Here is a 13434-nt window from a genome sequence, read left to right on the forward strand (position 1 = left end):
AATAAAACTTGAAAAGGCTACTTGTCTACTTTGGCAGAACAGACATAATCTGTCTATAAATAACCAAAGGAAAAGTATTACATTTACCAGTGTAATAATATTTGAAAAGTGTTTTAATTTTTCTTATATAATTTTCCATGACACTCACAAAACCCTTAAATACTTAACATTATTACCTCAGTTTTACTGTAGTCTATACAATTTAATACTGTAAGAGACTTACATAAAAGACTTTGGGACAAGTGGAAGCATACAACTGCTGTAATTAAAAATAAATTGACTGAAACATAGTGCTTAATTTACATACCAAATAAGCATCTTCATATCAGCTAATGCCAGTTAGAGTGGAATTTACAGTACAGCTGAATGAACGTACACAAAGCTCCTATAGAAGCGCATGTAGAAAGAACACTTGTGTACAGAGTCTATGTCATTATTCCATGGATATCTGTGAGTGAATCAACCATTTTTCTCACCATTTAAAGTATTTATTGTGTAGTCTATATAAAAAGCAAACCTAACTATATCTACTGTAATATAATAAACAATAGGACATACTGTATTATGTCACAGATACTGCTCCTAAAAATCAGATTTCAAAATGAAACCTAATGCAACCAGCAGTAATGCTAAGTCAGTATTAACAGTAAAGGCACATTCAAGGCTCATCATACCTAATGCATGAATTAAAATTCAGTCATCATCATTACCTCTGTTTGTGTCAAGTTTACCTGTGTTAAACTGCTTTCAGCAGCCAAAAACAGGTTGTTTGGCTCTCTTATGTCAGCAGACAGAATTCAGGGCCAAACAATCATTGTTTGGTAGATATGCAGCATAACCTCCACAATATATTTTCTATCTAAACGTACTGTCAACAAAACTTCCTGCGAGTACAGATATAGTACAAGATGGTACATCTAGGCCATTTCTCAACTCTGCATATTAAATTACTCCATAGGAGTCATTCATAAACACTTGTACAACAAAAAGGAAAAATACAAAGGTTCTGTATAAGTAATTGACAACATACATGTATCATTTATTATATTTATTATATAACTGACAGGGCCACTCAAATATAAATTTGAAAGGTCCACTTACTAAATTTCCATTCAGTCTGAGGTCCGGAAAAGTGACGGTCAAATTCCAAATAGAGAACTCCAAAAAAAGGCAATCCCCAAACTTTAGAACTATACACAAAAAAATGACATGGTAGGCCTTTTAGTGTGAAAGGTGACACCTTCTTTGTGCCACCAGTTGTTTGAACTTGGGCATAAAAGGTGTGAGGGCAAGGCGGAGGCACTGATGTAAATGTTCATTGGTGAGGGTGTTGCGGTATGTGTTTTTCACCATGTTCATAGTGGAAAAGGCAGATTCACAGCAGTACGTTGAGGGAAACGTAAGAATTTGAAGGGCCATCTTCTGCAGGAGAGGAACACCTGCCGCAGTAACCATCTTTGTCCAGAAGGTGACAAGGTCACAGTGAGATTCCTGCAGTGCTAGGTTTTCTTGTAGCTCAATTAACTCTGTTTGCAGAGAAGCAGCACTGGCCCATTGGAAGACTTTTGTGGCTTCATTTGAGAATTCTGCAATATTTTTGACAAGAAATGGATTTTCGATGCACAGCAAGACTTGTTTTCCCAAAGGGAAATCTTCAAAGCGAGTTTGGAAATTTTTAATCAGCTTGTCCAGGAATTCAGCATAATTGTGATGGTGATGTTTTCCTGCAGTCTGATCCAAAAGTCTTGGGAAGTGAAGCAGGTCCTGCTGTAAGTCACATTTGAACACCTCCAGCTTCCTCTGGAAAGCACGGACAGCTAACATGAGGTCACACACTGTGCTGTTTTTGCCTTGGAGCTTCATATTAAGGTCATTAAGATGGGAAGTAATGTCCGTTAGAAAAGCAACAATTTCCATTTCTCGTCATTCTTCATGAAATCCACAAACGGTTTGGCTTTTGCACTCTTCTGATCCAACAGAAATGTCTCCAGCTCTTTCCGCAGTGCCCAAAAACGCTCCAGTACCTTGCCTTTACTAAGCCACCGGACATTGTTGTGAAGGAGCAAATCATCAAATGTTGCATTCACCTCTATTAGAAATGAGCGCAATAAACGATGTTGCAAAGCAGAGGATGCTCTCAGATAATTGACTAGTTTCATGACTGTTGTCATGACTTCTGAGTACCTTTCTCCAAGGCTGGCACACAAAACCATCTGGTGAATTATGCAGTGGTATGCCATGAGGTCAGGGTGGTGAGTTCTCAAGCGTGACATTAATCCCCTCTCTTTCCCAATCATACATGGTGCGCCATCAGTAGCAATGGAAACAACATGCTTCAGGTCTATCGCTCTGTCTCTAAGCATCTGTGTCACTGCTTCATAGATATCATCCCCCCTTGTGTGTCCATGGAGGTTTGTGAGACCCAAAACATCTTCATGAAATTCTCCCTTTTCTTCATCAAAAAATCTGACAAAGACCATGAGTTGTGCATTGTCCGTGATATCTGTGGATTCATCCACAGCCAATGAAATGAATTTGGCTTTTTTTATAGCAGAACTAAGTTGTTCAAGCAAATCATCAGCGAGTATTTCAGCTCGTCTTGCAGCAGTGGAATCAGAACAGGGTATTTGGTTTATTTTCTGGATTATTTCATCCTTTTGAGTCCCTTCAAACAGAGCAGTCACCACTTCACTCATACACTCTTTGACTACTTCAGCATCAGAGAAGGGTTTCTTGTTTTTTCCCAGGACCCATGCTACTCTAAGTGAGGCTTCTGTTGCCCGCTCCTGTTGTGTGGCTGATCTAACTATTACACTGCTTGTAGCTTCATATGATGATTTCAGCTGGTTTATTTTTATGGTCCTTACCTCTGAGTTCTGAGGGTAATTTTGTTCGAAATGTGCATGCTTGGTTTCATAATGGCGTTTCACATTACCACTTTTGATTATTGCTACCGTCTCGTTGCAGATTAAACACATTGGTTTTCTGCTTCCCACGGGGAGCACGAACGCATATTTTTCTGTCCACTCACTCTTAAATTCGCGGTTTTCAAAATCAACTTTTCTTTTCTTATCAATGTACTGTCTTGAGCCAGCCATCTTCACTTTCAGTCAGCAAAAAAAAAATTCAGTTATCGAAATTTGCACTGCCTGCGAGTGATGAGACTGCCTGTTCGCCGGCCTGACCCAGAGCACGTGACCGGTACATAAATCTGGCTGCAGTGAATGAGCGAGCGAGTATTGGGGGGGGGGGGAGGCGGGGAGTAGTGGGAACGATACTGTTACAACTGGTGTGATTGGACATAGATGAAGCAACCAAACCAAGTAGAAACCTCAAAGATATATCGCGCGGAATCACAATTGCACACTTCATTGAGAACTCATTTGGATTATGATTACATTTGCATGTTTGTTTTGGCGTCGGTCCAGATTTAACCGTATTTGGGTCCGGATGCGGACCGGAGTCCGCCTATTGAGTACTGTACAAGCAACAGGGTAGAGTTGGTCAGACATGCAAGTAAGAATTTCCCTGTACTCTGTACAATGTAACTGTTATTCTCCCGTTTAGTTTTATTTTTTAAAATCAAGTTTATATTGTTTGCTAAGTAACATTAATGAATATATACATTTAAGACAAAACTGTAAAAATTAAAGTCTTACTAACCTTTAACAGAATGGAAGAAGGAAGCTGATTTATATTTGGAGGGTCAGTTTCACATACTTTAAGTTCTCGCCTGTTCTCCTGAGAGACAATTTCACTAATCAAAGAAGAGCTCTGACTCTGGGCAGATTCAGGGCCCTCACCCAAATCTACCTGCAGCCCAATACTGGAACATTCAGAGGATGAAGAAGGTAAAGGACATAGATGAATGCGGCACTGTGGCTCCGGATCACCAGCAATACTGCCCTCTGTCACCTCCTGGAAAGTGCAACGCGGCTGTTTACAAGGAGTGCATTTCTGCACACCTGTGCACTTGCGTTTGCAGACCATCTCGGAGTATTCACTCGAGACAGTCCGGAAAAGCTGTGGTCCAATTAACTTGGCAGGAACACTTGAGAGCAAGCTTTTGCCTTGTTCCTCCCAGATAGCTAGCTCCTTCGGAGACAAGAGAAACTTTGCACAATCTTCCGGAGAGCTGAGGGTAGCGTAACGCTCTGCAAGTTTTGAAGCACTCTCAAGACAGTCCTCGTCTATGCTGCTGGTGTTGTGGACAATAAAACATAACATGCAGGGCCCATGTAAGAAGCAGTTCTTCCTCAGCTTTCGTTTTCTCTTCTTCACACGATTACCATTTTTCGAAAGAAGATGGCCCATATAGATGCCTCTGTACAAAATGAAGACACTAGAGTTAACTATGAAAAATAAAAATGTACAGAAAGAACAACAATATTATGAAACATATTCAAAATACAATTAAAATAGTAATAAATGTAATAAATTTGAAGAAGCTCAAGAAATTAATGATTTTCTACAATCCAACAATGAATGATGCAATCAACTTACTAGAAGCAACTTTTTAACCAGTTAATTAAAGAAAAATAACAGATAAAATACCTTGTTTGACAGAACAACACAAAGACAGACTCTCTTGCAATCTTTTTTCTTTATATACCTGCTACTTCCCTTCAGATGATTAAAAGGTAGTGCAAGAAATATATACTTTTCTAAGAGGAAAACAATACAAACATTTTTCTGACTTTCCAGCAGGGTAAATGAGAAAGAATCATTAACATTCTCTGCTTGGAGAGGCACTCATTATTAGCATTACTGTATATCACAGGTGTGAACATTGGTCTTTCACATCAACCAATTTCTTAGTCAAAAACCAATTCAGGCTGTTACCCAGTTCCAAGGCTAACTAGTGCTCTAATTCTGAATCATCAGAATTAGTAATATTTCAGATTTTTCACTTTCTGAGAAATGTATCAACGTTTTATGAACTAGAGCAGATCTTCACTTTTAGTATTGTGTTTCTTTCTAAATATGTTATTGAAGTAGGTTCTTGTTGTGAGAACACACATGTACAAATTGGACCAAGTTGCTGTGGTTCACCTTGCTAACTGTACTGGTTAAGAAAACAGGGGTAACTGATGTCTCTCAATAGAGCTGAGAATAAAAGAATCAAAATGAACTGAAACTTAATATCTAATGAACTAATGTTTACCTAAAAATATATGTATACACTGCTAATTACTAATTGGGCTGGAATGAAGGTTCATAACTTCCAAGGAGCTTGAGACCCCTGCTGAATACAATATTCTTAAAATATTACATTTAAATTTAACAGCAAAATACAAAATTATCAATTATTCATTATTAATAATGGAAAAGAGTGGAGTCAAATTGGTCACAAAAACATTAGCAATTTAACGAAACATTTACAGATGAAACTCCAAGGCCACTGTGGAGAAGTAGCTTCTGTTATGTATTCAATTGCACAATTAAAATGACGGCCATGACTTAAACCTGACCAAAATAAACAGGCAGAAAATCTGTAACCACCGCTTCCCTATTTAGTCTCATACTTTATTATCAAGGGATATTGGGTTTTGTCCAGCTTTATACTAGGATCACAAAATTGATTACGCCTATCAAATCAGCTGTTATTTTATAAATTTCAAAATATACAGATTATAAAAATCTATAAAACTTGACAGTAAGTAGAATCTTTCATTGAACACATAACTTGAAAAACATAAAACATAACCTACTTTATAAAATGCACAAAAATACAATTCAAAGGCAGGCCAGAGTAACGGCTGAACTGGTTTGAAAATTTATTTTTTCCATGGATTTAGAAAATACGTTGTCGTGTTCTGGTCTGTTAATCTATACTAATAAAAGGCAAAGCCCTCACTGACTGACTGACTGACTCATCACTAATTCTCCAACTTCCCGTGTAGATGGAAGGCTGAAATTTGGCAGGCTCATTCCTTACAGCTTACTTACAAAAGTTAGGCAGGTTTCATTTCGAAATTCAAAGCGTAATGGTCATAACTGGAACCTCTTTTTTGTCCATATACTGTAATGGACTGCAGCTCGCTGGCCGTGGGAAGCGGAGTTGCGTATCGCGTCATCACGCCTCCCACGTAATCACGTGAACTGACTGTGAACGCAGTATGTAGAAAACAAGGAAGAGCCCCAAAGAGCGCTGAAGAAAACATTCATTACACAATTGAGAAGGCAGCGAAACAATAAGAAGCGAGCGACGTATACAAGCATATTCATAAGTGCAGCTAAGGCGGAAACAAAGCACAGTGTAAACCGTAAGTTTAAATTAAGTTTGGCAAGATTGCTTTTCTCCTGTACAACTATACATTGCATTCTCAACAGTAAGCTTGCACGACTTGGTCATATTACAACCGGAGTGCTGAACTGACAACGTGGTATACAAAGAGAACTATAACAATCATAATAAACGAACAATAAAACAGCGGACAACCCGTGGATTAAATAAAAAGGCTGCTTCCTTGGTGAAGCAAGGAAAAAGGATGGCCTTATATGGCGTTCATTTATAAAACAGCGGAGAAGCTGTGTAAAGACTGCTTCACAAAAAAACAGCAGAGCGCCTTATATGAGCAGGCAGTCAGCTAAAGAAGGGAATCAATAAATAACTATAATCGTAATAAACGAACAAAAAATAGCGGAGAATCCACAGATTATATAAAGGAAATGGGTACCTGAGTGAGTCTCAAATACCTACACAATAACTATCCATCCATCCATCCATTTTCCAACCCGCTGAATCCGAACACAGGGTCATGGGGATCTGCTGGAGCCAATCCCAGCCAACACAGGGCACAAGGCAGGGAACCAATCCTGGGAAGGGTGCCAACCCACCACAGGACACACACAAACACACCCACACACCAAGCACACACTAGGGCCAATTTAGAATCACCAATCCACCTAACCTGCATGTCTTTGGACTCTGGGAGGAAACCGGAGCGCCCGGAGGAAACCCACGCAGACACGGGGAGAACATGCAAACTCTGCGCAGGGAGGACCCGAGAAGTGAACCCGGGTCTCCTAACTGCGAGGCAGCAGCGCTACCACTGCGCCACCGTGCCGCCCCACAATAACTATAACAATCGTAATAAACGAACAATAAAACAATACAGAACCACTAAGCAAGGAGAAAGGACGGCCTTATATGGCGTTCATTTATAAAACAGCGGACAGGCTGTGTAAAGGCAGCTTCACAAAAAAACAGATCCTTAACAAATTGTTGTTGGTATATTTTCCCTCAATTTAAAAAGGTTTTCTTTTCTTCTTAATTAAAATTTAAAAGCAATACTTCACCGCTGCGAAGCACGGGAATTTGGCTATATGCAGTGAGTGTGTACGCCTGATGAGCCCAGAATTAGGGCGAAACACGTGTCGCGTACTCTTTGCATTATTTGACAGTAAACTATTTTCAACCATTCTATGATCTGCTTCTCACAAATGAGGGCACCGTGGCGGATGTTAGCTGACTTGCTGGCCAACCACAAGCGTTACCTGGTAGGTAACCACCCATACAATCAGATAGTGATTCAGACTACGAATGCCGTGAATGTAATTACCCCGATCTACATGCTGTCAAATAAACGAACCACATGCCGTGGCGCAATGTTAGGGGCTTCGCCTCTAGCGCTGACGTCCAAGGTTCAATTCCCGTAAGGGAGTGCAGTGAGTGTGTACGCCTGATGAGCCAAGAATTAGGGCGAAACACGTGTCACGTACTCTTTGCATTATTTGACAGTAAACTATTTTCAACCATTCTATGATCTGCTTCTCACAACTGAAGGCACCGTGGCAAATGTTAGCTGACTTGCTGGCCAACCATAAACGTTACCAACCAAAAGCGTTGCCAGGGTAGGTAACCACCCATACAATCAGATTGTGATTCAGACTACGAATGCCGTGAATATATATATATATATATATATGTGTATGTATGTATGTATATATGTGCATATGTATATATATGTGTATGTATGTATATATGTATGTCTATATTTATATATATATATGTGCATATGTATATATATGTGTATGTATGTATGTATATATGTATATATTTATATGTATATATATGTACATATGTATGTATGTATATATGTATATATTTATATGTATATATATGTACATATGTATATATATATATATATATGTATATATTTATATGTATATATATGTACATATGTATATATATATATATATGTACATATGTAAATTTGTATATGTATAAGTGGATGTGTATATGTATGTATATATATATGTATATGTGGATATGTGTATATGTAGATATGTATATATATATATGTACAGTAATCCCTCCTCCATCGCGGGGGTTGCGTTCCAGAGCCACCCGCGAAATAAGAAAATCCGCAAAGTAGAAACCATATGTTTATATGGTTATTTTTATATTGTCATGCTTGGGTCACAGATTTGCCCAGAAACACAGGAGGTTGTAGACAGACAGGAACGTTATTCAAACACTGCAAACAAACATTTGTCTCTTTTTCAAAAGTTTAAACTGTGCTCCATGACAAGACAGACATGACAGTTCCGTCTCACAATTAAAAGAATGCAAACATATCTTCCTCTTCAAGTCAGGAGCAGATGTCAGAGAGATAGAGAAAAAAAGCAAACACCCCCTCCGTCAGGAGCAGAGAGAGAGAGAGAGAGAGAGATAGAGAGCCAGAGAAAAACAAACAAGCACAAATCAATACGTGCACTTCGAGCTTTTAAGTATGCGAAGCACTGTGCAGCATGTCGCTTCAGGAAACAGCTTGCACAGAAGGTAGCAACGTGAAGATAATCTTTCAGCATTTTTAGACGAGCGTCTGTATCATCTAGGTTTGCGAACAGCCCCCCTGCTCAATCCCCCTACGTCAGGATCAAAGAAAGTCAGTGCAAGAGAGAGACGGAGAAAAGTAAGTTGAATAGCTTCTCAGCCATCTGCCAATAGCGTCCCTTGTATGAAATCAACTGGGCAAACCAACTGAGGAAGCATGTACCAGAAATTAAAATATCCATTGTCCGCAGAAATCCGCGAACCAGCAAAAAATCTGCGATATATATTTAAATATGCTTACATATAAAATCCGCGATGGAGTGAAGCCGCGAAAGGCGAAGCGCGATATAGCGAGGGATTACTGTATATATGTATATGTATATATATATGTTTACATAACCTCTTTAACACACTACTTCTCCGCTGCGAAGCGCGGGTATTTTGCTAGTGAAAAATAAAAGTCATCAATGTATCAGCTATTAGTGCAGATAACAGCAAGTGAAAAATACAAGGCTGTGTGTTGCTTTTCAAACTGTTTAACAAAAATGTAACAAAATTCACAAATTTTTATTTTACCTCAAAACACTACTGAAATGTCCATCTCCTTTCACAACCTACTATTAATTCATAGCAAGGTTACAACGAGCTGAGGCAGTTCCACACAGTAGGAACATCTGAAACATCATCTACCATCTGTCAATACAAGTGTTGTGTACTTTTCTGTCTTATTTTTTTTAACAGTTCTTAAGGATTAATGATATAGTAAACTACAGCACTTGTAAACAAAAAAAGTATATGGTCAGTTCATATACAATACAAGAAACTGTAACTTTATAATTTAGAACTTCATTACATTGCAAAATGTATTATTGTGAGTTAAGAGAAGTATAAAGTACTTTGATTAAACATCAATGTAATAGGCAAAGGATAAAACTTTTGCACCTAAAACAACCATTTGTTTTGATAGAACCACCTCCCAAGTAAAACAGCAATAATCATAAAAATGTAGGAATAAACATAATAAATAAGTTTAGCTGTGTAAGAGACACAGGTGTGAAAGGATTGACTTGCATATTCTGGTCACTATGGCAAATGCTTCTTCTGTTTTACTGCATTTTAAGAACAAGTGTCCACATTAAAAATGACATTCTCTAGTGAACAGCAGTAAAAATGAAATGTGCATATGCCAGAAATGCATGGATTAGATTACTCAAAAAAGACATTTTCCGTTTTTTAATAAAACAGGTTATATAACTGACAGTGTCATACACATTTGAATTTCCTGTCAAATTACATTAAAAGAAAAAATAGGCTGATCACTACGGGTACTCAGCTGTTGTTTATAACAACACACACACACACATTTTATATATATATATATATATATATATATATATACACATACACATACACACACACACACACATACATATATATTTAGGACCGAATACTACTATTTCTAGATACTTGTATTTCAAATAAATACAAATTCAATTCTACTATCTTCATGCAGTAGCACTGTACAACTCAAGGTTCACAATATCAGCCACAGTTTGAAAAAACACTGAGCGACCAAAAAAAAAAAAAAATGCTACTGTTACATTAAACACAATAATTATATCCATCCATCCATTTTCCAACCCGCTGAATCCGAACACAGGGTCACGGGGGTCTGCTGGAGCCAATCCCAGCCAACACTGGGCACAAGGCAGGAACCAACCCTGGGCAGGGCATTAGTAATACAACTCCAGTTACCTGCATTTAGTTTAATCATTGACCTGATCATTTAATCTAATTAATAAAGGTTGAGACACCTAGTAGTCACTTGGACCAAAAAAAAAAAAAAAAAAAAAAAAAAAGACTTGGTCTTGACTTGCCCTGCCCTAATGACTGTATGCCTGAGAGGTCTCTTTACCTACAAATCACATTTTCATATATGTCTATCAGTGTTTGTTGCTACGTAAAAACTATGTTACACTGTTTTTAATTTTTAAAAATTAATTAATAATATTGTTTGTTTTTTTAACATCCAGCAGCCATACCACCTGCACTTCAGAATAGGTAACCCATCTGAAGCTAACCATGTTTGTACCTGGCCAGTACTTGGGTTGCTGCTAAAAGAGGTGTTGGTGAGGCCATCACTGGATGTTTACCCTGTGGTCTGCATATGGATCCCAGTTCCCCAGTGCAGTGACTGGTGCACTATCCCTAAAAATGGCACCATCCTTTGGATGAGACGTAAAACCAAGCTCCTAGCTCCCTATGGTCAAAAAAAAGATCCCTTGACATCTTTTGAAAAGAGTAGGGTGTTTCCCTGATGTGCTGGTTAATTTTCCCCACCTTAGCCTTATCTATTCTGGCCCCCTAATTATCCTCTGTCCTATACTAGATAACTATCTCCCTTACCCTTTTACCACCTAGTAGCTAATGTGTGGTGAGCACACTAGCTCAGATGTTACACATTGGTGGTGGTAGTGGTGGTGATGATGATGGTTAATGTGGATCCACGCAGTCTATGTAGAGCACTTTGAGCAGGTTAGAAAAGGTCTACATTATTATAACTAGCTTTTGTGTTATACTTTCATAAGGAGATCATTACTTACTCGTTTTTAGTATTACTTGCTTTAATTACTTTTTTTTCAGTTCAATCCCACATTCTAAAGACATTCAATTTTAAAATAATTGATAATAAACAATGAAAATAATGTTAATAAAATCTCTAGCAGGTATGGTGTGAGTGAGTGTACTTTATGACAGACTTGCATATCTTCCAGAGTTGCTTCCTACAACTCTCAGCTGTAATGGCCATCATCATTACACATTGAAAATTAAAGACTGAATGAATAATTTTTAAAAAGTCTGAGGGCAAAAAAATGCTTCTTTTCTAAACATAGAAGTTAATCCGCCTAAACTTTCATTTGCAATACTAAACAACTAGGGAGAAATGTAATTCTTCAGCTGCTAAAGAAATATTATCCACAGCCAACCCAATTGCTTGGTTCTCTCTCTCTCTGATTAAAATTGAATCATTATCATCATCAACTGTCCAAGGCTAAATGGTTAAGGAAATGCATGTGTGGTATTCTACAGCTGAAATCGTAACGCTAGTGCGAATATCTTGATAGATCGAATTCCAAATAGCCCGAGGAGGAAATCAAGGGAAAAAGGGACCTGATTGTAACAAACTGTAGGACAACAGAGAAGAGACACAGCTTCTGTGGTTATCAGAGGGGGGCGCCAGTAGGAAGTTAGCCAAATTCTAAGGCTCTTTTCAGTAGCAAAACAGCGGTGAAGTCCCAGGGATGCAGTTGGGTACTTGGACCTGCAGCAGGTAGGTTAAAGACAGGCTGGAGTTGCCAAGAAACGCAGACCCTAATCCAGCGGACATTTGTGTCTTTAATCAGCCATATAAGGATCGCGAGGCAATTCTTGAATGGACAAAAATACGGAGCAAGACCTACAGGAGCATGCAATATAGTCAGTTAGGTTTGCACGTATTAAAGATGTTTTTGGACCGGGCCTCAAGTCTGTAATACTCAGAAGTTAGGCATTACCTCCCTGCACCACACTTGTTAAAGGGATGCTGCAACCCTGTTGACCATTAGTCTTGCAGAATGGGATCAACTCATGTAAAGCAGACCTACATAAAAAGACGTGAAGTGCTAAGCAACAAGAGCTCAACTTTCCCGTAGCTCTGTTAGCTTGCTACAAAGTGTTCAAGCTTCACTTACAGGCGGGGTTTGCTCACCAGTTCACGCCAGTCCTGAACTCCACCCGGCAGCGGCCCGCTCTCATAATCCACGTCTAAAAAAAGGTCAACACGTCTGCAAGTTTCAAAAGGTATTCTATAAGCACCATTGAGAACTGCACTCGTTTAAGTCATAATATCCACATTATGTTGTTCAAGGTGCGCAGCTAGTGTTCCGGAATAAGAAATGGACCGGAAGTCCCGCCCATGGTTTTACCAGTGATTGTCTACATCTTGAGCCCATCGAGCGGAGAGTCCGTCTATTCTGCTTTTTCATTGCTTGATTCGTGTGTCCATCAACGTGATGATTCCGCGAGCTGAAAGTGTGCATTCGGCATTTAACCTGCCTCTGTCATAGCAACAAGGTTCGGCATCGTAGTAAGCGGGGACTTCAGGAATTCTCGGCTAATTCATGTTATATCAATGTTTACTTATATTGTATTATTATTTAGTTGTGCTTCCCAAATTATATCTGTGTAGTCGCGTCTGTACAAAAGTTAACAGAAGTAACATGTGCTCGGATAACCTAATGTGACATAATGAGTTAAAAATATTCAGCGAACAGGAAGAAAGTGAGATAGTATTTTACAAAAAGTAGCAAAATTATTGATTAGTTCTTTTGTATAATGTTTTGGTAGTAAAATATTCCAAAACTTTCTCTATCCATTTCGAATGTGCGCAAGGAAGCTGTCCTGGAAAAAAACGCCGCTGTCCACTGTACATTGTCATTGCGCACCCTCCTACAAAGCCAAGTTAGAATGGCCAATTAACCCAACCACGGAGTCTTAAGAGATGTTGAGGGAAAGAACAGTCTGTGTCTCTCACATTTTTCCATCCATCAAATAATCCTAATAATATAATATTTTATATAGAGTTAGTAGGTTTAAATCTTGCTACTGATACT

The 13434-nt window shown here is 38.6% G+C and overlaps 1 protein-coding gene across 2 annotated transcripts in view; it reads right to left on the reverse strand.

The window, feature by feature from the left end:
• The window catches only part of fbxl17 (F-box and leucine-rich repeat protein 17), a 965787-nt gene extending 953043 nt beyond the window's left edge, over positions 1–12744 (reverse strand). The window contains exons 1-2 of one of the 2 annotated variants that reach the window (XM_051929669.1): positions 12531–12744; positions 3664–4324 (exon numbers count right to left, since the gene is read on the reverse strand). In XM_051929669.1, coding sequence (XP_051785629.1) covers positions 3664–4314 — 651 coding nt within the window. In that variant the 5' untranslated portion in view covers positions 4315–4324; positions 12531–12744. Of the gene's footprint in view, positions 1–3663; positions 4325–12513 lie in introns of both variants that reach the window. The other variant, XM_051929670.1, reaches the window with a different exon arrangement.
• Positions 12745–13434: the final 690 nt, after the last annotated feature.

The sequence above is a fragment of the Erpetoichthys calabaricus genome, chromosome 7 (assembly GCF_900747795.2).
Source record: "Erpetoichthys calabaricus chromosome 7, fErpCal1.3, whole genome shotgun sequence".
NCBI lineage: Eukaryota > Metazoa > Chordata > Cladistia > Polypteriformes > Polypteridae > Erpetoichthys > Erpetoichthys calabaricus.